Source organism: Ixodes scapularis, unplaced genomic scaffold (assembly GCF_016920785.2).
Source record: "Ixodes scapularis isolate PalLabHiFi unplaced genomic scaffold, ASM1692078v2 PGA_scaffold4__175_contigs__length_147842914, whole genome shotgun sequence".
NCBI lineage: Eukaryota > Metazoa > Arthropoda > Arachnida > Ixodida > Ixodidae > Ixodes > Ixodes scapularis.
The window spans coordinates 102,448,874-102,476,390 of NW_024609879.1; the positions used below are offsets into that span (position 1 = coordinate 102,448,874).

Consider the following 27,517-nt stretch of genomic DNA (forward strand, 5'->3'; position numbering starts at 1 on the left):
CGCTGATGAGAAAAGCATACACAGACAGTCTTTTCTGTAGAAAAATTAAAACCATTTGTATTAGCCCAGCTTGTCAAATTATTGATTGCCACTTGAACCCTCCTTTCACAGATGGAAAGATTACGTGATAATACTGAAACCTAGAGGTCATCAATGTAGATAAAATATTGAACTGAAAAGGGTATTGCACGGGCAATGGAGTTTATTTTTATAATAAAAAGAGTGATGCTAAGTACACCACCCCAGAAAACTCCATCCTCCTGCAAAAAAATCTCGAGAAAAGGTGGTACCCAGCTTAATCAGAAATAAATGACACCCTAGATAACTATTAATGGTGCCGAGCAAGGGCCCACGGATACCAATGTCAATTAGATCCTGCAGTACTCCAAATCGCCAGGCAGTATTGTATGTACACCTTCTCCAGATAAAAACACAGAAAGACAGTGCTGTTTGTTCACAAATGCCTTTCTCATGGCTGTCTTGAAATGAACCAAGTGATCTACAGTGGATCGTGAAGATAGAAAGCCGCACTGGTATCTGTCTAGAACAGGGGTGGCCAGGCTGACCTGGCCTAAGAGCCACAAGCAAAAGCACGAAAACTCCAAGAGCCGTGGGGGGGGGGGGGAAGGGGGGGTTGGAGGTGCAAACTTTTGTCCAGAGCAATAAACAAAACTCCAACTACTTTTAATCTATCCAAGTCAAAAGCAGTCCAACTGTATGTAAGGTAGCAGTAGCACAAGACCACCAAACTGCAACCTGTCTTCCGATTTAAAACGTGTTCCATTTCTCTTTTTGGGGAAGTGCTCGTGTGACCGGAAGGGAGGCGGGGTGGGGTGGGGTAGGGTGGGGTGGGGTAGGGGTAGGGTAGGGGAGGGAGTTGCAAGCCGCACTTTAACACGCGAAGCGCCACAGCTTGGACACCCCTGGTCTAGAATGTTATTTTCAAGATAACGCATAAGCATGCATAAGTTAATAATTCTTTCAAGAGTCTTTGATAACCAACTTGTCAAAGCTATAGGCCTGCAGCTAGATGCACATGAAGGATTATTTCCTGGCTTCAGGAAGGAAACCACGAAGGCAACCTTCCAAGCGAACGGAAAATGGCTTTCAGACCAGATTTTAATGAAAAGGCATAGAATAAGCTCAAGAGTAGAAGGATGAAGACGTTGGAGCATAATGTAATGGACTCCATCTGGACTGGGTGCAGTCTGTTTAGGACAGTGAAGAACCATTTCAAATTCATGCAATGTGAATGGGGCATTGTAGGGATCTTGAAAACCACCCGAAATGTTCACACCCTTAATTTCCATCTGTGCTTTCTGTCCAAGAAATGTAGGTGTGTTGTTTTTTGAGCTAGAAACAAGCTTGAAATACTCGCCAAGGATATCTCCCTGTTCCTCAAGGCTTTCAGGGCATACTCCATTTTTTTTTTTTTTTTGTCAAAAGAGGAACAGGAAAAGCATGATACGAGCTATTAATTTTATGAACTCGATCCCGTACCTCCTTTGGCATTGCCCGACTATTTACAGATGATGCATACTTGTCCCAGCAATGTCTCTTTGACTGCCTATAGCAAATTGTGAACATGCTTTCATTTTCTTGGACGAAATAACGTTACTTAATGTAGAATACCACCTAAATATGCCCCATGCTTTATTAAAGTGCAGCTCTTAGGCGCCGTTTCCATGTTTCGTGGCGTCAACGTAATTGCACGCGTTGCATTATGGGACGTCACAGACCTATTCGCCGATTCAATTGCCCACTAAATTTAGCGGAGAAAATGATGTCACACGACTTCGTGCCACGTCACCTACATGAACGAATTCAGTTTCTCTGCTAAATTTAGCGGGGAATTGAATTAATGTTGAGGTCACGTGGCGTTAATTTTCCAGCTAAAGTTAGAGGGGAAACTGTGGGAGGAGGGGAGTGCTACCAAGAAACTATAACCAAGTGTGGGCCTAGAAAGAGGTCAGTCACCACCCAGGGTTAGCCCTTGCCACCAAAGAAGATGAAATAAGACGGAAGAGGAGAAGAAGAAAGTTAAAGAAAGGAGAGGTGGAGAAAGGCGATTGACTGAATCATCCTGGTTAATCCAAGCCAGGACACCCGGCTACGAGAAGCAGAGGCCGAAGTGGTATATTGCCATGCCCGGGGGGCCCCGAAGTGTCCAAAACATACCCCGGGCTCAGCTCAACCACCAGGATCCCCTTTTCCCCAAACACAGATTAAGCCACGCACAGCCAGGCATGGGTGGGCGAACCTACATGGCCCGGGGTTCGTGGTGACACCACTCATCAAGCACCTACTAAAGTAGGTGCCCCCTGCATGTGGGTATGGGGCCCACGTGGTTGGGGTCTGCTGTGACGCCGCTCATTAAGCATCTAACACCGAGAAGTTTGGTGCTTGGTAAGTGGCATCACCACGTTAAGACAGCATAGTACAATCACATTTTTGAAGGCTCTTTACAGCTACTAGCATAAGCAAACCATGGTGTGTTTTTCCACAGATTTCATCAGTTTCTAGTTATGTTCAGAACATTATTCCCCAGCTTTTTTTGGCTTTGCTCAAAAAAAAAAATCAATGATGTACCATTTCAAAATAGTGTTTATTTGACGGTCACAATCTCCCATTCCCTGCTTGCCCCCGAGACTGCTGTCTTAAAACTAAACAAGGATCCAGAGACTGTGATGAACACACTCAGGAAATTGACTTGTATAGGGGCAGCTCTCCTGCAATTGGTCCAGTCCTACTTCCTAACAGACTCAAAGTTTTCCACAAACCAGTCTACTGTCTCTTCAATGGCTGCAACAAAACCAAATAAGTCAGTCAATTAAACATGAAACTGCTTAGAGGCAACAGTGTTGTCCGAATCACACTGGCAATGCCCAAACAAAATCAGCAACACCGATTTTCACTGGACAAGTTAACCCCTTAACTGGGCAGCGTGTCTTTAGACATGAGGCAATTTTGACACCACGGCTTGGGCGGCGCGTCTCAAGATGCGCCGCTCTTCAGTTGGTTTTGGGGAGCGAGTCTTTAAACGCTTTTTCTTTTTATTGCACGGGAAAGAGTGCCATCTATCCCCAAACATCAGAAACACTTTTGTTTTAGAAACCAATGCATAGATGGCAGCACAAAAAAAGCGACGAGATATGTGTGGAAACAAAAAATGTTGGCAAAATGGGGACAAAAAGAGTCCCCATTTCATCAATACCTTTTGGTCATGGAAGTCCCTAGTTAAAGGGTTAACATGCTAGATCCACTAACAGCATGCCAAACAGATAAGAAACAATAAGAAATGGTCTTCGCTAGTAGGATACATTCCATCAAATGTCGGTGTACCATTGGTGATTGTTTCCAAGAACTACTCACAAATAAATCATTTGGACTTCCATGATTGCTTCGGATAATGCACCAATATGGAGTACATGAAAGCGCACTGCAACTTCAGCTGTTAGTTTTAATCAAAATGCTCCCCCATGACAGCCACTTCTCCGAACGCACCGGCGCAAAGCAGTGAAGCACACCCTGGAACGTGCACCATTTCTACATCTGCTCATGGACCTAAGCACCCATCCTCCAGTTCGAGTTTTAGGGGCGAAGCTCCTTAGGGTCTAGCCTTGTTCGTCCGGCGTCCGTGCTCACATCGATCTAGCTGGTGCTCGTGAGCTCACATGCTCGTGTAGGGAAAAAAAAAATAATGAAAAAAAAATGTTTGCGCAGTCGACAGGATTTGAACCTTTGCGGGGAGACCCCAGTGGATTTCTAGTCCATCGCCTTAACCACTCGGCCACGACTGCGGGACGAGTAGGGGGCTCTGAGATGTGGTAGTAATTCTCAAGAGCTGGGGATGTCATGGATGAAACGTTGCAAGTGGTCGCTCAACGTCTATACAGGAGAGGGCGCTGCGGTCAAATGCGTATATAATCGCGTTAAACTTTGCATGCATTGGCTCAATGTTCATAGATGAGAGGGCGCTACGGTCAAATCCTCAAATGCATATATAACCACGTTCCATACCACACATTCTCTGACATGGATGAAAACGAACGAAAGGTTCGGCGTGCTGCGGCTCAGCGTCTACGCAGACAAGCACCACCAGAGCTTCGCCCCAATCAACATCATTCACCACGTAAAGATGCGGTCAATTTTTTTTTCTTTTTTTCAATATTATACAAAACTTCTGGGTAAGCGCTTGCTCAGTATATTACAGTAGATTTTAGAAATCTTAAACATTCCTTCAAGGTAGACGAGGTAAGTCTCATTTCCGTGGCTCCGACCGGTGTCACTCTCGTAAAACAAGCATGCAGCTCACAGTTGAAAATGATCTAGTGAGACCACCCCAAGCCTCACCTTTGGTAATGGGTGTGAACTTAAAATCTGGCAGGTACTTGCGCAACTTGGCATTGCTGGCAGTCTTCTTGAACTGGCCGTCTGCCTTGGAGGTGTCAAACTGGGGCGTTCCTTGTCAAGGCATCGAACCAAGTTGGAACTGAGCACAAACACTTGGACGAGTTTTTAAACATGCCAATGCTCAAGCCAGAAAACTGCACTCTTTGTGGAAAGGCTGCTTCACATGCTGGCATTTGAGTGTGATCGACTGCATTGCAGATGGTTTTGACGAGGGAAGACGTTGCTGTCGTCTATTGGGTTGCCCTGGAGCACTACCAACCTGTGCATGTTTCGCAAAACAAAATTGGGGTGTGTGTATGATTATACAGCCTAGAACTTTGTCCGCCTCTACGGGCGACTTGTTTCACGGCTGTAGATGAGCAATTTAGCCAGTGCAGCACAACCGCTAGCCTGGGGTCTTTATTGTGCACAACACAGTAGTGATACACGTCCACACGCTAGTACGGTGCTCATCCAGATCGGAAAGGGCAGGGGTGGCGATTGAATCCAGGATCTCCGGGTTCAACCCTTGCTCCACGTGCTCCGAGCTGGTGTGGGCCAGCCCACTCGGCCACCGATCCCCCCTCGCATGCTTCACATGTCGCTCTTTCACCGTGTGCTTGAAGTAATTTTGACAAGGCTACAAGCGACCATTTCTCATAAGGGGTGAAAATATTTGACCTCGCAAACACAGCAAAACCTTCTGTCCTGTTGCATGTGGATAGAAAGACCTCATTTTGCGGTATACCGCAGACAACTGGAGACTGCAAATTTCGAGCAAAAGAAGTTTGGCCTTGGTAACAACATGGGTTTTGGCGAGGGTTCCATCTGAAAAAAGTGTGGAGTCTCCAAAAGCGTATTCGACGCGGGTATGATGGCAGTACTACTACTACTATGCTCAAGGATACAATGACGTCCCCCTTGAAGTTGAAGGCGTCGGTGATGAGGGCTGCTGCATCCCTGATGCTAATCTCGTCCGCCTCGTCCACTAAAAAAAAAATGGTTAGAATGATTTGGCAGAAAGTAACAAACTTATGACTTGGGCAAAAAATTAGGAAGTCCAAATCTAACAAGTGATACGCATAACACAGGGCTAGTTGATGACAACAATAAACATGCACATTTGGTGTACAATGTAGTCCCAAGTTACATTAACTAGTTTTTAATTACAAATCACACCAACTAACCCAAATTCCCAAGTTGCTCCAGGATAAAGTTGCATCAGTGAGTGTCACATACAAGGTGCAGGAAAGCACCATCGTGAGTCGCAGATAAAACTAATTTTTTTGACAGAAGCATCGTAGCAGGATGTAACTTATGTTTATTTTGCGTTTGCCAAGAAATGAAGTCGAGCTGAAACCAGGGGACTAAGCGAAGAGACACTACTACGGAGATCCCGAGAGGGTAACTTCGGTAAAATTTTGACGTTGAGAAAAAAGCGACATTGTATCATATGAAAAGCCTACACAAAAAATATTATGATGCAGTTCCATCTAAAAGTTTATTAAACTTTGTTTAATAACGAAGTTGGAGCAGCTCCACGGTCACCAAAATCAACCCAATCTAGCACGCGACCCGCGGTGCGTGGAGCAGTGCAGTCAACGTCACTTTGTCGACACAGCCAACACTGCGCGGAACGTCAACCACTGGAAGAATTGTTTTGTTTGTTTCTTACTTCTAGAGGCACAAAGAGGGAGGATGAGAGAGAAAAAAAGAGTGGGGGGCTGCTCTAACTCGGCCGCTTTCTTTGATGACATAGCCGACGCCTCTGCAATATGTGATGTCCAATAGTTGACAAAAACCTTGCTTGCCTGCAGCAAGCAAGGTTTTAGTTTCGTTTTGTGATGTTCGTTTAAACGAGGTTCATAAGAAGACTATTTAAAAGGAAGCTGAAGCTGTTTTGTATTTGGAGAAACACGCTTAAATTGTTTTCATTTGACCTCCGAGATCTCGGAAAACTAAACTGCTTTTCAACTTAGTGTATGAAGGCTGCATAAAATAATTTTCAAAGTACCGCTGAAGGCCCTCTTTCCTGGAGCATGGCGTCACAAAAGGAGTTTTCAGAATCTCTGCTCTCGTGCATCTTCAGCACCTAACAAAGCTATGCACGCACACTCTTGCTATTTTCAAGAACAGCAAAAAACGACATCATGACTGGTACCAGTGCAAGGGAATATACCTGGCAAGCTTGCAATTGCAAGCGCAGCCCTCGAGTGACATGAGCTAGGAGGCCGAAAGATCCGCTTATGACTGAGCAGAAGATTTTCATATTTAATCGCGTTTAGTTACATCTTTGAAGAAATCAAACGAGATATTCAGATTTAAGGGATAAAACTACGCCAGAATCAACCTCTTTCTCATTTTTTTGAAAGAAGTGTTTTACCTTCACTTTAAGGGGAGACACTGCCATAACAAATATTTTTTTAACCACTAGTATAACTGGAATGAAATTTGCAGGGGGTATTGAGGGTCAGATAAGTGGGTACTGTGCAAACTTTGACCTCTTTAGAGTAATTTATTTAAAAGCTAGACATTTATGTATTAAGCTGTGGCACTCTTTCCTAAGGAATCTATGGTATACGAATTAAGCCAATAAGCCACAATTTTATTTCTTGAATATAAAGAAGGAGTGTAGGACTTCAGGCTATCTAGCTTATATTATTAAAATGTAAATATTTATAAAAGAAAACTACCCCTATAAATGAGGAGCATTTTCTTCGTACACCAATTTGTCAATACATAACTTTTTCTTCATCATGACTGACTTAATGCCAAATAAAGTGGATAGCCCGATTCCCCAAATAACTTCAGTTCATAAACGCCTGGAAAGGGGCATAGGAAGCACCTGTCCTGTTGTCAGTGTTTCTTCATTGTCCCCACTTGTTAGTGCTTTTTAACCTTTTGTTCAGTAATGGACCAACTAGCCCAAACCCAAGTTTTAATGTATAGGCATACTTTTAGCGTCGAGTGAAAGGTCCTGTTTGTGGGCCACTTGTAATACTATGCCATGTGCCTTCTGCTATGCACCTTCTGCTTTGCTTTTGTGACTTTAGAGTGCACATCCTTATCAAAGTGCTGCATCTGGTCACTCCTAGGCTCTCTCTATCTCAAAAAGATCTCCATCAAAGTCCTTAGGGCCCCAAATGAACTTGAGTAGTGCGAGTAGAACAGCCGTTTCTCCCGTTCTTTGAGACACAATGTTTGTCTTCAAACACTACCTCTAGTCCAGAGCAATCTATGACTTGTTTACATTCCGAGTCTTTATTTTGGCACATCTCTTGAGAAAGTTATGGCAGGGTAAGTGGTAGTACAGAGGAACCAACTTCTTTGCAATTTCCCCAAAGCAGGCAAGGCTGTGGCTTCCCCGTTGCTTCCAGTGATGCATGATGGTTGTGATGGCACCAGGAATCTTTTCCTTGAAGGCAGGCCTGATGCTGGGGTTTTTCATCAGTAGAGTAAGAGTGCAGGAGGATGCTAAACATGCCTTACTGCATTGCCTTAACTTTTGGGGCATTAATCTTCGGTGCACAAGCATGGTAGTTTGTCAACTCTTTCATGACCACATTGGTCGACTTGCACCATCTACTGAGCCTTTTTTATTTTATTTTCTTTCTTGAGAGTCTCCGATCAGGAGTTCATCCATACATCGAGCACAAAGAGGTTGGTGTTTGAAAACAGTCAATAATTGTTGGCTGGTAGCTCACCAGAACGGCTCCGGAATGCAACATACATTGCCGTCCCGTCGAAAATATTTTGTATCAACGTAAATGTTCAATATATGCTTTCGAAATTTGCTGAAAGGCTGTGTTATTAGTCTATAGAACGTAAAACAAAATTTGAAAAGTGTACTTTTTTTTACAAAGGTTTGATATTTATGCCAGTGTTCCCCCTTAACTTTTCAAAAAACGAATGACATAGAACCGTTTATTAGTTGTAGTTTTCACACGATAATCCCCCGTAATCCGAGAATTTTCAGAATTGACCGGAGGTGCTTTCAAAATGCCTCACGCCCCGCGACTATGCATTTAATGTTTCACTGAATAGGCGTGCTTTCAGTGTTTCAATAGTTGTAAAAATTACAGTGATACTGTCACGAATGACAAATGATGAGGCAGCGAGTGACTAGAGAAACTAAACGCTTAATGCGGTGAACTTGCGCCAAAACAAAATAAGAATGAATGGCGAATAATAGGCGTCGCAGGCATCGATGACAGCGTAACGGCAGGATTGAGCGCATGCAAAAGAGTGACCCCGGTTTGTCAAGTGGGGCTCCTTATGTACATGCGTGGACTTCTGGAACAATCAGCGTAGAACATTCAGACCTCGAATAAGCAACAGAATTCTCGAACACACCAGGACGCAACATTTGCAGAAATAACAAAAAGGTGCGTCCGTTCCTAGGCATCGAACCTCAGCCCTTTGTGTGGGAGCCAAGCACGATAACCATTCGGCCATGGGCGCGCTGCCTATACTCGGGCTAGCTGCGCACACGGACATATCCAAAAAGGTAGACCACCTAAAAGTGAGAGCAAATCAGGCGAAAAGCAAGACTGGGCTAATTTTCCCCGTGGTCAAGAAAAATTTTAATAATGCCATTTTCGTATTTTGTGATTTGCCAAACTTGTTTTCACGTTGAGGGGCAATGGAGCATAAATAACTGTCTTTCCCAATCAGGGAATGTTTGCCTATCTCCCGCCATAGCTATCTAACCCCATTTCGGCCAAGGTCACCATTGGCCAGGGCACTGCAAGACCTTTCCAGAAATTCTCACAGTGCTTCGCTCAGAACCCGCATGACCCCACGGTGCAGGAAATTGTGCGGGCATTTCGATGTCCGGCCGGTGCGGCAGCACGGACCGCACGGACGTGTTCAGCCTGAGTCGATTAGCACCTGCGCGTGTCCACAAGACGACTGCACTCGGCCTTGACCTTTTGAGATCCGAAGGTAAGTTGGCATTCTTCACATAAGCTTCGTTGCAAGTTGCCAATGATTGGTCCGTATCGCTTTATCGAGAACTTTTCAATGACGCACGTTTCATTGCGTCTCGTTTCACCGACAAGTACTATGGCGCCTGATCGGGCGTTGGAGCCATAGTCGTTCTAAAATCGAGTTCTGGTCTGTTCGTTGCCTTTGCTTCGAGTGACTTGTGGGAGCAACTCGCCGTCGACAGCACCAAACCGAGCCACAAATGTAGCATGTCCCTGAGAGCAAACATCAGATACCCGTAATTCCCAGAGGGAAGCCAGGGGGCGCATTTTTTTTCCAGAAAAGTATTTTACTATAAGTAAGTTATCTTTCAGTGGTCGGGCGCTTGTCCACGCAAGAACCCATTGCTCACAAGTGGCTGACAAGCACCATCCGTCGTTCAACCATATTCAGCAAGGTTCGGTTAGCACCGTCTGTCATTCTACGGCAACGATAAGTGTCGCAATCTTTCATCCCTTTTTTTAATATGCACATCAGCCGCACATCAACGAAATTTCGTTTTTTTTTAAGATGCTTAGAGATCGTAGATTGAGAAATTAACATAAAATGAGAATCTGTAGAAGCACTTTAGTGTCCTTTTAAAAGTTAAAATTTTAAGTGGAGCAAGGAATATATAGGTGCAAACAATGCGAGGATTTGTTTTTTTTCAACAACATGCAACAAATTTTGTGAATGAAAGGTTATGTTGATCATGATTTATGTGCGACACAAACTTCTTTGTGCACTAATAAAGCGACCACTTTTCAAGGTGTGCTGCATACGAGAATGTTTTACCTGTAGACTTCGCAGCAGGTGCAAACTATCTAAGGAAACGAAATTCTCGATTTATCTCGATTCTTCGGATAAAGTCGATGTACACGGAATGCGTTTCCGCGCCATTCTTCAAAACTTGTGGTGGACGTTGCAGCTTTTTTGTTTTTCTTTCGTCGTGGTGTACCATCTTATTCCGAACTCTGTACTTTTTCGTGCGATGGTGGCCACGTCTTGGATTTCATATTTCTTCCCACAAGCTGTTTGAACGCGAACACCAAGCGCGGATTCTGTACGTCAGCACTTGCATTCGGAGAGTTAGTAGAGACTATCGCGGGACAGACGAAGCCAGCTAGCTTTGCGTCTACCCACAAATTTCTTTTCTCGGGGATCCCAACCCATAAACACGTTCTGTGTTAAAAATATTTTCAGCTGAAATTTGCTCCTGCTGGCTACACACACCGGGTGTGGATTATAGTCCAGAAGGTATGGTACTCGTCGATAAGGCGGGAGAGTGCGTGCACGCACCTGAGAGGATGATTGGCTCGACCTCCTCGTAGTCCCTGAGCACCCAGACAATGAGCCGAGCCAGGTCCAGAGAGTAGATGAACTGGCGCAGCGGACTGCCGGTGCCCCAGACGTGCAACGGTGTGCCAAATGCTGAAAAATCACAAGCAATTCTTCGTTACACTCGTATACTGTAAACATCTTAATTTTCGCAAATACCTTATTTTTGCAACTCGAATAATACGGTAGACTCATTAGTTCAAACTCCAGAAAGCCATGAATTCTGTTTTAATTATCAGAAATTAATCTAAATATGATGCAACATAAAATTATGATTAGCTTAATGGATGGCTAGACATACGAAGCAGATATTTTATGATTTCCTGTACACAGACCTACTAATTATGAGCAGCTACGCCCCGCATGAAACATTGGTGAAATGTACAACAGTTTATGCACCGAGAAACTGAGGAAAAGGAGGATACGAAAGCATGCGGCGGCATCAGAATGGTAAGCTCTGGTTGGAATGATTCATGGGTAGAGCTAAAGCTAGCTGCCCTTGACTCGACCGCACTCGCCGAGCGCTTTAGACCGCAGAACGCCAGCACTTGGCTTTCGCATTCTGACGCGTTTTACGAGTCAGAAGTCAATCTTTGTTGATACCTCAGAACACAAGATGTAGTGCGAATCTAAATATGTCTTCTGAGGCTACCGTCTGGGCCAGCGGGACAGACATAGAAATGCTTTTGTCATCATGCATGGGAACAGCTTTCTGAAGTTCACTGATGTGCATGGACATTTCTTTCATGCTTTGAAAAGATAAACCTTCAAATTCCAATCAACTCATCCCTTGGCAAAGGTTTGTGTGTTGCGGCGAGAGACGGGGGCACATTTTTTGTTGCTTTAGTGTCGTGATGTAGGCGAGTTGGTTCATGGTAAACGGAAATAAACAGCGCGCAAAAAATACACAAGGACGAAAGGAAGGTGCAAACGACACAAGCGCTTGTGTCGTTCACACCTTCTTTTCGTCCTAGTGTATTTTTTGCGCGCTGTTTATTTCCGTTTCTGCTGCTCTTAAGTTTGAAGACTGAAGATAATGGTGATGATAATTCGCAGCTATTTGTTTGTATTGTTTGGTTTGGTTGCGAGCGCCGCCAAGTGCCCCACAGTAACTGTCGCTACCGGCAAATGCAATGGCCTGAGGAGCACAGCCAGCGCACGAAAAATCTCTGAGGCCAGCTCAGGTTTCTCCCCTAGCCCCGTTGACCACGCTTCTTACCGAGCACCGGTGCACTCCAGAGAAGTGACACCCACGGAAGCGAGCTCCGTGGGTGTTGCTTCTCGGATGTGTACCAGTCCTCGGAAAGAAGCACGCTTAAAGGGGCCGCGAGAACAAGAACTATGAATTACACGAAAACGCCGTTTGAACTAAGCGGCTTCTAGATACATTGAAAACATAGCGGGTCATCCCAAATCTTGACACATCTTTCAATTAACCAGAAGTTTGAAATATCCGAGTTTGAATTATGATTGCCTACTGTATTGCAAAAAGTAGACTCCTCGAATATATTACCCTGTGGTAATGAATACATAGCAAACCAGTCCCCATCGCTAAGTTTGGTGCCCGCAAAACACTTCCGAAACTCATATTTTGCAATATATTGTAAAGCTTGCAAAACTAAAGTGGGTTCCAGTATTCCCTTTACCAAAAGCTGCAAACTCCAATCACTGGATTATCTTTTGAAGTGTAGAATGATTTAGGACGAGGGTTTCATGATTTCGGTACATACCAATAAGTCTCAACAAGTGTAACCCTTGAGCCAGTTTATAAAAATCAAGAAAAACCAAAAAACCTGAACAACAGATGACTGGCCAAGCACAGAATGCACAATCAACCAGACTTTGGTTGAGCACTCGCATCCCACGCATGATCGGCACCTGGCTGGTCGTGCACAAGATGAATGACCGGTCAAGCACTGATTATGTGCTCAAATCCTGAACATGACAAACACCTACCAAAAAAATACTGGGCGTGCACTACGCACGTTCCAGTAAGTGTCCAACCCGCTACTTATGAATAGTTCCAAAGCTAGAAAAGGCATATTCAGCACCCACCCAGATTTTTGAGCCCACCCAGCAACCGAGATGCTCCTCCTCATCTGCAGCTTCTCTGAGCACCCTGGTGCAAAGCAGTGAAGCTTGCCCTACTGTGCGCTCCCTCTGCGTTTTTACTCTTGGGTCTAACGAGCGCAGATCCCCTCGTTTTCAAGACTGTCTCTAACTTTTTGGGTAGGCATTTGCTCAGTACCCTAAGACTTTACTTGTGTGTCCAGCAAGTGACCCATCAGTTGTTCGTCATGGACTTTGTACATCATTTACATAACCGGCGAGGTGCTGGTCATGTGTCTTGAAAGCAAAACGAACCAAAAAGTAAAACAGCTATGCGGGCAGAAACGGAGGGAGAGGAGAATACGAGAGTTTGCGGGGACATCAGAATGTCGAGCTCTGGTTAGAATGATTAGTGGGTAGACCTTCAGCTAGCTGCCCTTGTCTCCACGGCACTTGTCAAACCTTTTAGAACGTGAAACACAGGCGTTCGACAAGGCCAAACTCTCCCAGTATAGGGCTCTGCTGCAAGCGACCACATTGAATCGGCCAAACGCCGCTCGTCTATACGATCTCAACTGCGGGTGTGGCGACATATTGGTTCGGCCTCGGTTCCTCCTCCCAGACCACCCAGATTGTCCTCCGGACGTACAAGGGACATCCTCCAGACATCCACGAAGCTCACTTTTAGCCGTGTGGGTCTTGCTGATGAGTCCGGCTAAAACATGCCCGTCTTCCAGGTTGAAGTTGTCGTGCGGCCCAAAGACATTGGTGGGGATGACGGCCGTGAAGCGACAGCCATGCTGGGCGTGGTAGGCCCGGTTCTGGACATCTATCAGCCGCTTGGCATACGAGTAGCCAAAGTTGGATTCGTGGGGAGGACCGCTGTGTATCTGCAAGGCGAAGAGATCAAGACCGGGGTTTGCCCAACATCCGGTTTGACGATGTCGACAAGTCGTAGGCTTAACTGCGGTTTCCAGGTTTTTGGAAGACCCAATCAGAACTGGCGGAAAGCCTATTCATTTTTGGCTGAAAACGCTTCGGCAAGTGACTAACCAAAGACGAGACCAAAGTGTTCTTACTCTAAAAGCACCTACTACATGAAGTGAGTGGTGCTCAAAAGTAAAATGCCATGGAGGATCAATCAGAGTAAATCCCACAATGATTCATTTTGGATGTCTCTAATTTCCAAGCTTCTGCATATGGTGCTAATTTTTGTTTGTCCACTTCGGTGTTTTGTTCTTGCTTTGCGTTGGCTGTGCCAGATAATATACGTCCTTTTCATCTTTCTATACCAGTGTATAAAAAGTGTTGTCTATTTTATTGATTATGTATCCCTCCTGCTGGGACCCCCCCACCCAGGGGGTTTGCAGTATTATTAAATAAAGAAAGTAAATGAGCCACAGCATGAACAAAAAAAGCAACAGAGAAGATCCTGGAATACTTTTTGCAATGCAATCTGGCTCCTTCAAATCAATGTCTTTTTGTCAAATGGGATGCTCAGAGGATGAGTGCAGAACACAATACTATTGCATTACGTCGCTCTTTGAACCCTGTACATGCACTGGATTGTGGTGATGGCTCTCAATGCACTCCGAGAGAAAGCAGGTGTATTTGCAAAGGTCAACATAGCTTAAAGGACACAAGCAAAGGAAAAAAGACATTTTTTAAACAGACTGGATCAGAAAAGGTAGTCATAAAATCAATTTACAATGAAAAAGAAAATTTTTTTAGAGCTATATTTACTTTGCGAAACCAATATGTAAGTTTGCGCCTGCAGGCGCCTAGGGAAAGTGGCCGCTATTTATCACGTGACCGACCGCTATACATCACATGGTGCTTGCACTCTTTCGAAAGTTTCCTATGGTTTCTAAAAGTTGCTTATTTATCTTCATTTGAAGTGCAACAAAAAACAAAGATTAATAAGTAACTTTTAGAGCACAAAGGAAGCTCCTGAAAGAGCACAAGCATGACGTGACAGACCTGTGCACCGGTCAGAAATTGACAGTGGCAGCGCGCCGCAGCGTTCACTTCCAACAGCGGCGGCGTGGAGAAACGCATTGAATCGGCGGCGCACCACGCTCAGCGTGCGGCGCCAGCGCATAGGTCTACCACGTGCTCCCGCCGATGCCAACTACAAATCTGTTTTGCACCGTAAATATAGCTCTAAAAAATGTTTCTTGGGTGTAAATTCGCTTAATGACATTCTTTTCCAACTACGCTGTTTAAAAAAAAAAGTTTTTTCTTTTGCATGTATTTTTTAATATGTCAAGCCAAAGATACCCTTCACAATGCTTAGCAGCTACTATTCAAACATTGAGCTCATCCCCGAATGCATCCAATAGGAAGAGGCTCCATCATAAGGGATGGAGTCCCCTATGTTTTGGATCATCTGTATCTAGAGTTTTGGAATCATGCAAGTGTCAAGTATACATGTCAAGATGATGACAATAATAATAATAATAATATTTATTCCGGCTCAGGGTAGCAGGGTAGCTTCGGAGGGAGAGATCTGAAAAAGACACTCATTCAGTGATAGCCTACAATATGTTATAGTACCAGGAAACTTCGATCTTCTGAAATGCTACTTGGCGGTGAACCTTTATCCAGTGCTACGAAGAACCTAAAAACTCTGTGAACACTCACCATAGTTTCGTCGATGGGATAAGTGGTCTTGTCGGGAAAGATGCACGTCGATAGGCAGGAGACAACTTTCGTCACCCCGGTCTGGTAGCTTGTGTGCAGCACATTGTCGTTGATTTGCAGGTTGTTGCGCTGAAAACGATCCAGCCAATGAGCAGCCAACCTCAGCGAGCGCACACATGCTTCAAGACACCTTAAAGGGCCCATGAAACAAATTTGGGCTGGGATAAATCAATTTAGATTGGTATTCTACTAATAGCACCTCGTTGAGTGGGCAAAAAAAAAAAAAAAAGCCTGACATTCGGAGTGAAAATTTGAAAACACAGCGGACTATTTCGTACCTCCATCCTTTCGTAAGCTCTCTGCCTTTTCACTGTGATATATCCGTGGTCCCCAAAGCACGTCACCATGTCCAAACGCACGTCACATGACACCGGACCTTACTTATCCCCTTCACCCCTAAGCTGACACTGCAGTGGAAGCTACACGCTTGCAGGACCAATCAGCCGCCTCCCTTTCATCACCTCACCTCCTTCTCTGCGTGTGGGTATGCGCGAGAGCGTGATCATGTGGCAAAAGTGTGGCTGGCCCAACGAACACGTAGCTTCCACAGCACTGTCAGCTTCGGGGTGAACGGAGTGGGGAAAGCAACTTTTGTCTGAATTTTGAGCGACGGGCTAATCTTCTAGGGGGAGGATGGTCGTGTCCGGGTACACAAACAAGAGTCTGAGCAAGAGGGGACTCCCCTTTTTCCGTCTTGTTGAACTGTTTGGTACATTGTGCAATTTATGAGTTTAGAGGGAAAGCTAAACAGGAGAAAGTTGAAAACATGTTTCATGACTCCTTTAAAGGGGGGACGCAACGATTTCCGGACTTCGGTCAAACATTTGAGGAAGTTGCCCTGTGACACTTTTAAAGAAGAGAACAGAAAACCGATTTCGCCTGCGTGTCCTAGTTGTTGTGTAAAAAAAGAGATCAATATTGGCACTTCGGGACCGCTCCACTCACTCCCAGTCTTCAGGGTCACACCTGGTCCCCCTCCTAGTGATGTAATTCGGGGTGCCGTGTAGCTTCCTGTGTGCTATCTCGGAGGACACTTCCTTTCCCTCTCTCTGCTGACATTAGCGAGCGTTATGCTGCAGCTTAGAGCCGAGCGAGGTCACGTAATCTCCTCGCCGTAGTTCCTTGGGCTGCCACTAGCGGCTGCAGCTGGGGGAAAAAGATCAACGTTTGCTTTACGATTATGCAGCAGAATCGGAACATTTTTTAATACAGGAGTTGTTTTCTGTATCCTCCGGGACACAATAAACAACGTAAAAATGACGAGAGGCAAATTCTTTTAATCTTAAAATCGTTGCCTCCCCCCTTTAATGTTACTATCTCTGGAACGAAAGTTTCATCTTGTCACCTTGACAGGGAGCCATAAATCGACCCATTAAGACGGTAACAGTGAGCTGACCTGACCAAACCAGTCGTGTCACTTGCAACATCTAAGAAGGACAGAAAATAAGTTTGCATGTCAGGTTCCTTGCCTTCACTGAGGACAACATTCAGGTTACACTATGGTTGGACTTTCAACAGAAATTTTGGTGCTTTCTGCTTGCTTTTGTGTGCTACATTTTATGAAGAAATATCTACCTGAGAGCTTTGAAAAAACAAAACTTAAACACCTAAAAAAAAATTATCCGTACTAGAAGAGTTTGACATTGTTTTCAGTGTACCTTTAACGTCAGAGTTTTAGAAAGCAAGATGGAAAACAGCTCACCAAGAAGTCAAGGTTATACTTGAGGTTTCTGAAGAGGCCCCCCACCATGGCTGCTAAGTGGATCACATGCGTTGGCTTGTGCTTCGCAAACAAGGCTTCTGTCTCTTGCTTGTTCCTTCGCACACAAAGATGTACGAAACAAAAATGTGAGTCTAGTGTGACGGTGACCGTCGCCAAAGGGAATAAAGCACACAAGCTACCGCGCTTCGAATGCCGCCAGAGGATTTAAACCGCATGGAAACAAAAAAAACCTTGTGTCCTCCTCTTTGCAGCTATATAGATATTGCACATCCAAACTTTTCAAGCAAAAACAGAGTGAGTTTTTTCAAGGATGCAGAAACAATACAAAACCATATTACTTGAACAATAAAAACAACAAAAAATATTCTTCTTAACCGACATCTAAACACGCGAGCAACTTGCAGCGCTGTTTGTAGTTCAAACATGTCACACTTTTTTTTTACGCTGTTTGGCTTCACAGCCTTGTAGGTGACGTCCTCCACCAATTTTGTATCCTATGCATACGATGCTACTGGATTTAACCAATGTGCCAAACATGACTCTTACAGTTACGTCTCGATAACCAGTGCCCATTAATATGAATACTCCACTATACAGACAAATAATTTGAGAACAAACTGGGTAAATACAGAGGGTCCCCAAAAACATTTCACCGGGTTTTTCTCACCAGAAAAATAAACAATACATTGCTAAACGCTCAACTTCCGCACAAATGTGAACCACCAGTTTTAGAACTAGCTGCTATATTATTCAAAAGTTACAAGCGACCTTTTAAAAATTTCAAGGGTAAAATGAGGCCTGTCCTCGGTAACCGGCGCCATTATGCGAGGTATTCGAGGGCTTCGTAGGCCACCAATTTCCCATTGAAAATTTCTAAAAATAACCCATAACATCTTAATGCGATAATATTTTGTTTCAAAACTTTGGTGCCTGGTTCGGACCACTAGCGCTACATCTAGAAGGAGAATGAGCGATAGGAGATGCTACTTTATTTTCAAAATAAAAAATAGAATTTAATTTTTTTTGTTTGAGACGCCTGTATATGCATTTTGGTGTATGGTATATGCATTTTACTCACATAATGGTCAATATTTTGGAGGGGAGAACACCAGAATGCAAAACTCGGCAGGAGAAGAGACAGTACGATATCAGCAGGGAAGAAACTCACGTGAGGTCGGCGTCCTTGGACGAAACAAAGATCCACTTCTCGTCAGGCCGCTTCTCGTCGCACACCACTTTCTCGATGGCCTTGCCCACAAGGCCCGTGCCACCCGTCACCAGGATGACTTTCTCCGGTGGCGACGCCATGCTGCTCATCTGGAACGGGTTTGTTTGAAGTGCAGTCACTGGATTACCTGATGAGGCGGACGGAGTCGGCAACAAAGCATGCTTTATAGCCATTAGCATCCATCATTTCTTAGGGCGGCCGTAGAAGCCTGTTCATACACTAGTATTTGCTTTGGACCGAGTTCTTGCAGTCTCTTGTGACGAGAAAACAAGCTGTCACGCTTGCGCCATCTGTGAGACGGCCCTAAAACTGTTTTTTTGCTAGAGCGAAGGTCTTCTGGTATTTGCAAGAACAAATGGGCATAATATTTCAAGCTTAGAAAAAAAGATCTATGATGCGCAAAAACAAAAGGAAATATGCGAAAATTGTAAAGCGTGTTTACAGCTAGATGACAGATGGTGCCAGTGTGTCCTCTTGTTGCAAGTTATTTTAAAATGTTTTAGGCAGATGGTCGTCAGCAGTCGCAAGTGTGCGAACCAGCCTTTATTCTAGTAATATAAAAAAAAACTTGGGGGCCATTTAAGCTCCACCTGTAGGAGTGGAAAGTGATAGCGTTGTTAGGTCCCGTTCGCAAAGCCTTCTCATATAAACGCATGTGTGACGTCACGTGCGACACACGTCACTGCGTGCAGTGTATTATGAGAATTTTCGGTCCCACCGACGCAAGATTTTCTGCGACACGAGCTCCTCTACCAGGCACGTAGCCAGGGAGGGGGGCCCATGGGCACCCCCTTCCCAAATCTTCCATTTTGCTGGCTCCTCCTCTCCCTCATACAGCACTTTGTCATGGGCGGACCCCCCCTCCCCCTCCCCCCCCTCCCCCCGTAACAAAATCCTGGCTACATGCCTGTACTATACGCTATCGCGTTAAAGTGGAACATTGAGGGCAGGGGGTGGGAGCGAATTAGAGAGAAAAGCTCTGCTACATATACTATTTAGTTCAACGTAAAAGCTCACAATCTTCCAGAGTTCTTCATTGACAACATAAAAGTGCATTTTCCCATATTAAAGCAATATGGGAAAGAAATGTCAACCAAGGCGTGCCAAATTATATAGTTATACAAATAAAAAGTGGAAATAAAAGGGGAATAAAGTGTACTGCAAGATCGCTATAACCACAGAGAAGCGATATGGAAGACATAAGTGTGGACCATGTTTTTGAATTGTATGCGTGTGATGTAGAAATGTATGAGCGATGACTAGTAAAACATTCCTACAAATAGGCAAAAACTGATGTATTTTTGCGTTCCTTAATTAAGCATCAATAAATTTCTTAACGTCACGATGGAGAGTTTAATCTACAATAAATTTATCAATCAACCAATCAACTTACGTGCCGTAAAAAAAAGAAAAAAAAAAATATATATATATACAGGGTGACACAAGGAGACGCCAGGTTCTTTAAGTCGACCGGAAAATTCGGTTTCTTAACTTATCGCGCTACGACTTTGTGCAACGTTGCCCACAGATGGTGCATTTTTTTTGTAAAATTTGCAAAGAGTGATCTTACCTGAGGAAAAAGTAAAGAAAGAAAAAGGCTTAGCTCCTATGGAAACGCAGCGACGCCACCAATCTGCAAACGAAACGGCGCCGTTTCGCACGGGAGACAGGAGATAGCGCAACAAACGCCGCCAACGAACGAGCATACGGCGCCGAGAGCAGGCCTTTTTAGCAGACAATCTTTTCAACTCAAAAGCGGCGCGCGTTCCGGAGGCGGCGACAGTCGCAGAAACAAAAAAGACAGGCGCGGTAACAGCAAGGAACTGCAGTTCCTTGTCTGCTAAAGGGCCGGCTCTCGGCGTCGTCTGCTCGTTCGTTGGCAGCAGTTGGCGTGGCGACCGCTCGCGCCATCTTTTGTCTCACGTGCGAAATGGCACCGTGTTGTTTGCAGACCGCTGGCGTCGCTGCGTTTCCATAGAAGCTAAGCCTTTTTCTTTCTTCACTTTTTCCTCAGGTCAGTTCGCTCTATGCACCATCTGTGGGCAACACTGCACATAGTCGTAGCACGATAGGTTAAGAAACCGAATCTTTCGGCCGATTTAAAGAGCCTGGCGTCTCCTTGTATCACGTCTCCTTGTATCACCTTGTATATATATAGGGTGGTTCAAGTCACCAGGCTCGATCTAAAATGGACCGTAAAAATCGACGCCTGCACGTAGCCATGTAAACTTTTCGTCAAAAGTGTAATTCAAAGGTCGTTTTTTTCTTATAAAATTACATAGCGTAGTTCTCTTTCTGTAAAAAATAAGGCCAATGAACTTGCCAGGGTCAACGGCGGGCAGCAAAGCAGACGACAGGGGTCCAGTAGCGGGGTGTGTTTGGCATTTGTATTGATAGATGGCGCTACCTCCTTATCGCGACGGCTCGCGACCACCTTTTGTAATTAAAATGAATATAATCCGTTTGAAATGAACCTTCGGTTAAAAAATAAATGTGAACAATAAAAGCAAAACTTAAAGTAAAACAAAAACGCGTCTGCATAACGGCGGCGCTTTTGCTGCCAACGGATTTCGTCTGCGTGTCGTCTGCTATCTTTCACTGGTCGGCTGCGCCTTCAGACGCTACTCCCGACGCCATCTATCAATAGGAACGCCAAACACCCCGCAACTGGACTTGGTCGTCTCGGTCGCTGCCCGCCGTAGACCCTGGCAAGTTTCTTGGCCCTATTTTTTACTAAACGAGAACTACGCTTTGTAATTTTACAAGAAAAAACCGACCTGTGAAATACACCTTTGACGAAAAGTTCGGATTGCTACGTGCAAGCGTCAATTTTTACGGTCCATTTTAGATCGAGCCTGGCGACTTGAACCACCTTATATATATATATATATATATATATATATATATTGTTAGGACGAAAGAAGAAGCTGCATCTCGACCGGTGCCCGCAGACCTCGTGCAGCGCTAGAAGCTCGTGCTGTGCTCGGCCGTTGCTCGAACCGTTATATTGGTGACACCACTGTAATCGCTCCTCGCTCATTGTATAAACCCCATCTATTCATCAACAGTCTTCCAGGTTGGTGGAGGTCAGCGACACCCTACCTCTCGCACTTCCCGCCAAGACCTGGCGCACCGCAGAGGTCGTACCGCCCGACAACCCAACATGCCTGACGACGAGGGCAACGGAAGCCGGCCCCGTGCACCCACCGTAACCATCAAACACCGTCAGCGGGACCCTGAGTTATTCACTGGAAACGCCGAATCAGACGTCGAAGACTGGCTTAAAAGCTACGAACGGGTGAGCCAGCACAACGGATGGGACGATTCCTTTAAGTTGGCCAATGTCGTATTTTTTCTAAAGGATACCGCCCTTCGATGGTACGATAACCACGAAGAGGGAATAAATTCCTGGGACGGATTCAAGACATCTTTCGCTGACGCTTTCGGCCAGGCAGAACATCGCAAACAAAGGGCACAAGACCAATTGCTGCACCGATACCAATCGACAACCGAGTCATCCACAGCCTACATTGAGGATGTTCTTCGACTGTGCCACCGAGTGGATCCCCAGATGAGTGAAAATGACAAGATCCGTCACCTTTTCAAGGGCCTATCACAAGAACTTTTTTCCATCGTCGCCCCCAGATCTCCGAATACAGTGGCCGATCTTGTGTCAGAATGTCGAAAGTACGAGGAATTAGACAACGCGCGAATTCTTAAAAGACCTTTTGAGCGCCTCCCTGAGGTGTCTGCAGGAGTACACACCGACACCAGTCTGTCGAGCTTGATACGGACCATCATCCGCGAAGAGCTGCGTTTCTTTCTGGGCCAGCAGCGCCCAACGCCGCCCGTTTTGCAACCACCCGGTCAGACTCATGACATCGCGTCCACTGTCCGCGACGAACTCCGTGCTGTTCTTGAGCCCCTGGGCAACACTCCATCTGTCTATGTACCAGCAGCACCTCCCCCCACACCGTTATGCGCCTACCAAGCATTTACAGCCCCACCCACTGCCACACCCTGGCAGGCCCAACAGACGCGTCGCCGAGCGGATATCTGGAGAACCGACGATAACCGGCCAGTATGCTTTTACTGCCACACTCCTGGCCATATCCTCCGGTATTGCCGACGCCGCATGGGAGACACTAATCGCTCCCCTCCTCGGAATCAATACCAGGGTAACAACGGAGACAACAGTTACTCCTACAATACTTACCGCAGTGATAACCTCGCTTCCCGGCCTTTCGCAACACCCTACGGTCTCCCTTCCTCCAACATTAACGCCGGACGAGCCCCTTACGACCGCCGCTCTCCAAGCCCTGTCACGCCAGCTGAAGCCCGTCGTCGTCGTTCACCCTCGCCTTATCCTGCTCGTCGCCGTTCCATTTCGCCCTTCAATGACAACGCAGTGGCTTCCACCTCCCACCAGTCAAACTGAACACCGCAGCCTGCATCGACAATGGAGGTCAGGCTGCACCTGCACAATTTGTGGCAAATCCTCCGTTTGTAGGACCGACTAACATAACTGTGGAAATTGGACGGCAAACATTTCATGCTCTTATAGACACTGGCGCAGCCAAATCGTGTATTCCTGAACGCCTCCGACGACACTTGCGCAAAGTACTCACGCCCCCCTCCAGTGGACACTTGTTACGTATGGGTAATGGTGAATTGGTCCAGCCGCTCGGATACTGTTCCGCGTCAGTGAAGGTAGGCCGCAGTCGATATGTTATCCTGTTCACTGTACTCACAAGTTGCATCGCGGACGTCATCCTTGGATGGGATTTCTTATCTTCAACAGCCGCTTTCATTGATTGTGCAAATCGTGAAATTCATCTCAGCCCTTCAGAATACGGTAATGAACATTTTGAAGCACCACTAGCCGCTCTTCACAGTGAACATGATTTACTCCTACCGCCCCAGTCGGCAGTCGTTGCAACTCTCGTCGTCGCCAACCCAGTCGCAAGTACTGTCGCTCTCATCGAACCTCTCCACACCTGTCTAGAGAAAAAAGGAATTGTGATTCCTTATTCTCTCGCCACCATTGCCGACGATAAGTGTTACATATGGATAACCAACACTTCAACCCATCCTCAAATCCTCCCCCGAAGAACGCGCATTGCCACCCTCCAAGTGCATATTGAACACAGCTTGGCTGCACTTTCCACGACTGCCGCTCATACCAGACCGATTGCGGAAAATAACGTCACCGAAAAACTGGAGAGGATGATCGCCTCAACCGTCGTCCAAGCCGAACGTATCAAATTGCGCACTCTTCTTGCATCTTATAGCAGTGTCTTTGATTTCACTGACCAGGTATTAACCCGTACCACACTTGTGGAGCATCATATCGACACCGGTGACTCCCCGCCCCTCAGGAGCAGACCATACCGAACATCCGCTGCAGAACGAAGATTGATACAAAATCACATCACTGACATGCTGGACAAAGGTGTGATCGAGCCTTCCTCCAGTCCCTGGTCGTCGCCCGTCGTTCTAGTAAAAAAGAAGGATGGTACCTGGCGCTTTTGTGTCGACTATCGCCGCCTTAACAAAGTGACTCGAAAAGACGTATACCCACTTCCCCGGATAGATGATACGCTTGATACGCTACAAGGCTCGTCCTACTTTTCATCCATGGACCTCCGAAGTGGCTATTGGCAAGTTCCAGTTACTTCGGCTGATAGACCTAAAACAGCATTTATAACACCTGAAGGCCTTTACCACTTCAACGTGATGCCTTTCGGACTCTGTAATGCGCCTGCGACATTCGAGCGCATGATGGACGTTCTCCTTCGTGGCCTCTCTTGGAACATCTGCCTTTGTTACCTGGACGATATTGTTGTCTTTTCTTCAAACTTCGACGACCACCTATCTCGTCTCCGCACGGTCCTTGACTGCATTCGTGCTGCTGGGTTACAATTGAACTCAAAAAAATGTATTTTTGCCGCCAAGAAAATCAAAGTGCTCGGTCACCTGGTCAGCGCAGATGGAATACGCCCAGACCCAGACAAAACACGAGCTGTGTCCGACTTCCCGGTCCCACAAAATGTCAAGGACTTGAGAACATTTCTGGGCTTATGCACGTACTTCAGAAAATTTATTTCCGGATTTTCTCATATCGCTGAGCCGCTCAATCAGCTGCTACGCAGAGACGCATCTTTTGAATGGGGCCCACACCAGGAAACATCATTTGAAACACTCAAGACAGCATTAACGTCGGCTCCAGTCTTGGGCCACTTCGTCGAAGGTGCCGACACCGAGGTACGCACCGATGCCAGTGGCCACGGTATAGGCGCCGTTCTCGCTCAAAGCCACAATGGCCAGCAACGTGTCATTGCCTATGCTAGCCGAACACTTAACAAAAGCGAACGCAACTTTTCGACTACTGAAAAAGAATGCTTAGCCGTCATCTGGGCTGTCTCCAAGTTTCGTCCCTATTTGTATGGATCCCCATTTCGTATCGTGACTGACCACCACGCGCTTTGCTGGTTGGCTAGCCTCAAGGACCCCTCGGGACGTCTAGGTCGTTGGTCCTTAAAGCTTCAAGACTACCTTTTCACCGTCGTCTACAAGTCAGGGAAACGACACCTCGACGCTGACGGATTATCTCGATGTCCTCTTGCTGACGATACAACCATTTCTCTCCAGACACAAACCTCACATGCTACAGCAACTCTCGATAACATCGACATGGCTTCAGCGCAACTGTCTGACGATTCCTTGAAACCGCTGATTCATTACTTACAAGGCGTCGCAACATCCTGCACTCAACGCACTAAACGACGCGCCCGTCTATTTATTATTCAGAATAATGTCCTTTATAGACGCAACTACGAGCCCCAAGGACGACAATGGCTTCTTGTGGTTCCGCGACAATTACAGAAACAAATTATTCAAGCGAATCACGACGACCCAACAGCCGGTCACCTCGGCTTTGCTAAAACGTATTTCAGAATACGCTCTAGATTCTTCTGGACTGGCATGCACCGTACCATAAATAAGTATGTTCGCGCATGCCATTCATGCCAGACCAAGAAAAGACCCACAACAGCACCTCCTGGGCCTCTCCGACCCCTTTCTCCACCGAACCACCCATTCGAGCGCATTGGAATTGACTTTCTGGGGCCCTTCCCCCAGTCACAAGCCCAAAACCGATGGATCATCGTAGCTGTCGACTACTTAACACGCTACGCCGAAACCAAAGCGCTCCCGACCGCCACGGCCCTTCATGCAGCCGATTTCTTTCTCCATTCCATCCTTCTTCGACACGGCGCCCCTCAGTCCATCATCACAGACCGGGGAACGCCTTTTGTTGCAAACCTCCTCCATGAGGTTTGCCGCCTTGCAAACACTATTCATCACATCACGACCGCCTACCATCCCCAAACGAATGGCTTGGCAGAGCGATTTAATCATACTCTAGCCGATATGATGTCCATGTACATTACTGACGATCAGGACAACTGGGATTTTATTTTGCCCTACGTTACATACGCGTATAACACCAGCCGTCAAGCCACTACTGGTTACTCCCCTTATTATCTCCTATATGCTCGCGAGCCGTTATCTACCATTGACACATTGTTGCCATATATAGAAGATTCTTCTCTCGACAATTACGCCCAAGACGTTCTCTACCGTGCTGAAGAAGTCAGGCAGCTCTCACGTATTCGCACGCTTGCATCACAACAACAACAAATCATTCGTCACTCCGAGCACCACCCTCCAGTTTCATACAATATCGGTGCAGAGGTTCTTGTTTGGACACCGTCTCGCCAGCCCGGAAAATGTGAAAAGCTCCAAAAACAATTCCGAGGCCCTTTCCGTATTTCTCGCCAGCTGTCACCTACCAACTACGAAGTAACTGCGGTACTTCCGCCACGAGACAACCGCACAAAATCTACCGATATCGTCCACATCGCCCGCCTCAAACCCTACCACCGCCAAGCTCCCTAACCACAAGGGCCGGTGGACCGGCCCTCTTTGCAAGGGGAGGCACCTGTTAGGACGAAAGAAGAAGCTGCATCTCGACCGGTGCCCGCAGACCTCGTGCAGCGCTAGAAGCTCGTGCTGTGCTCGGCCGTTGCTCGAACCGTTATATTGGTGACACCACTGTAATCGCTCCTCGCTCATTGTATAAACCCCATCTATTCATCAACAGTCTTCCAATATATATATATATATATATATATACATACTATATATATATATATATTTTTTTTTTTAATTGACGGTCAGTTTATGCACAACAATCTTAGGTTTTCCTCGAAGTATGATGGTAAACCAAATAACTAACAAATACCAAATAATATGACAGCGCTCTAACGATTCCAACCATTACAAACGGCAGCAAAAAAAGGGCGGCAGCAGAAAAAAAAAAAAAAGAAAAAAAAAAAAAGGAAAAAGAGACACGTCCAAGGACGTACTCTGCGCGCGTATTCAGATTAACTCGGAAGATAGTGCTGTCAACGGGGCAATATTTGTAGCATCTAATCAACATGACAAATAGCCGCCAAATCATGCAGCGATCAGCAGGGCAAGATATGCGCAGTTTCTGCGCAATGTCAAGCTTCCCGAAAACGAAGCTTAGGAGAGTTACGATCGTTTAACCGTCAAAGCGTCCGGTAAACCAACCACCATTGAAAATATTGCACACATGTTAGCTACAACTGCTATGCGCAGCTGGACTCAAAAAGGTTGGCTTGCAAGACGCTGTTGCGCCAGGTTAAACGAAACGAAAACGGGCTAACGGCGTTTCAATTGCAGAAATTAGAACGTGCCACTTGCTCGGTCACCTCTAGAAATCGTAAGCGACTGTATGAAATACGAAGGTATGCAACAAATACTGCGTACTACTCACATAGTTCTTCGGCACGGACCTCACAGGCTCACACTCGCCAGACCCCGCGTTTAGAAACCGGCACAACCACTGATCTCTATGACAATTAGAGATCAGTGGGCACAACCAACGTGGCCCATACAATCGAAAAGGGCGCGTCGTAGACACCATTTTGTTTTGTACAGGGGGCGCCACATGAGGGCCCTTCGCCCTCGAACAGAACGGGTTTCGGCATAGAGTTATTATAATGTACGCTAGAGGTTCAACTGGCGCTAGT

General features: G+C 45.9%; 1 protein-coding gene across 1 annotated transcript; it reads right to left on the minus strand.

Moving 5' to 3' along the window:
* Nucleotides 1–2,586: 2,586 nt before the first annotated feature.
* LOC8038454 (GDP-L-fucose synthase) lies at nt 2,587–27,328 on the minus strand. The gene is made up of 9 exons (XM_029985334.2): nt 27,262–27,328; nt 18,339–18,487; nt 17,150–17,264; nt 15,388–15,516; nt 13,427–13,634; nt 10,657–10,788; nt 5,301–5,380; nt 4,354–4,453; nt 2,587–2,802 (listed from the first exon to the last, which is right to left on the minus strand). The coding sequence occupies exons 2-9, from the start codon at nt 18,485–18,487 to the stop codon at nt 2,747–2,749; spliced, it is 969 nt and encodes a 322-aa protein (XP_029841194.2). The 5' UTR covers nt 27,262–27,328; the 3' UTR covers nt 2,587–2,746.
* Between the last annotated feature and the right edge of the window lie 189 nt (nt 27,329–27,517).

Coding starts and splice junctions, on each gene's coding strand:
- LOC8038454 (XM_029985334.2), bottom strand. CDS start 18,487: ATGAGCAGCATGGCGTCGCCACCGGAGAAAGTCATCCTGGTGACGGGT. Junction 5,381..10,656: donor CGAGCCAATCATCCTCTCAG/GTGCGTGCACGC, acceptor TTTTTTTTTTAG/TGGACGAGGCGGACGAGATT. Junction 4,454..5,300: donor ACTTCAAGGGGGACGTCATT/GTATCCTTGAGC, acceptor GGAACGCCCCAG/TTTGACACCTCCAAGGCAGA.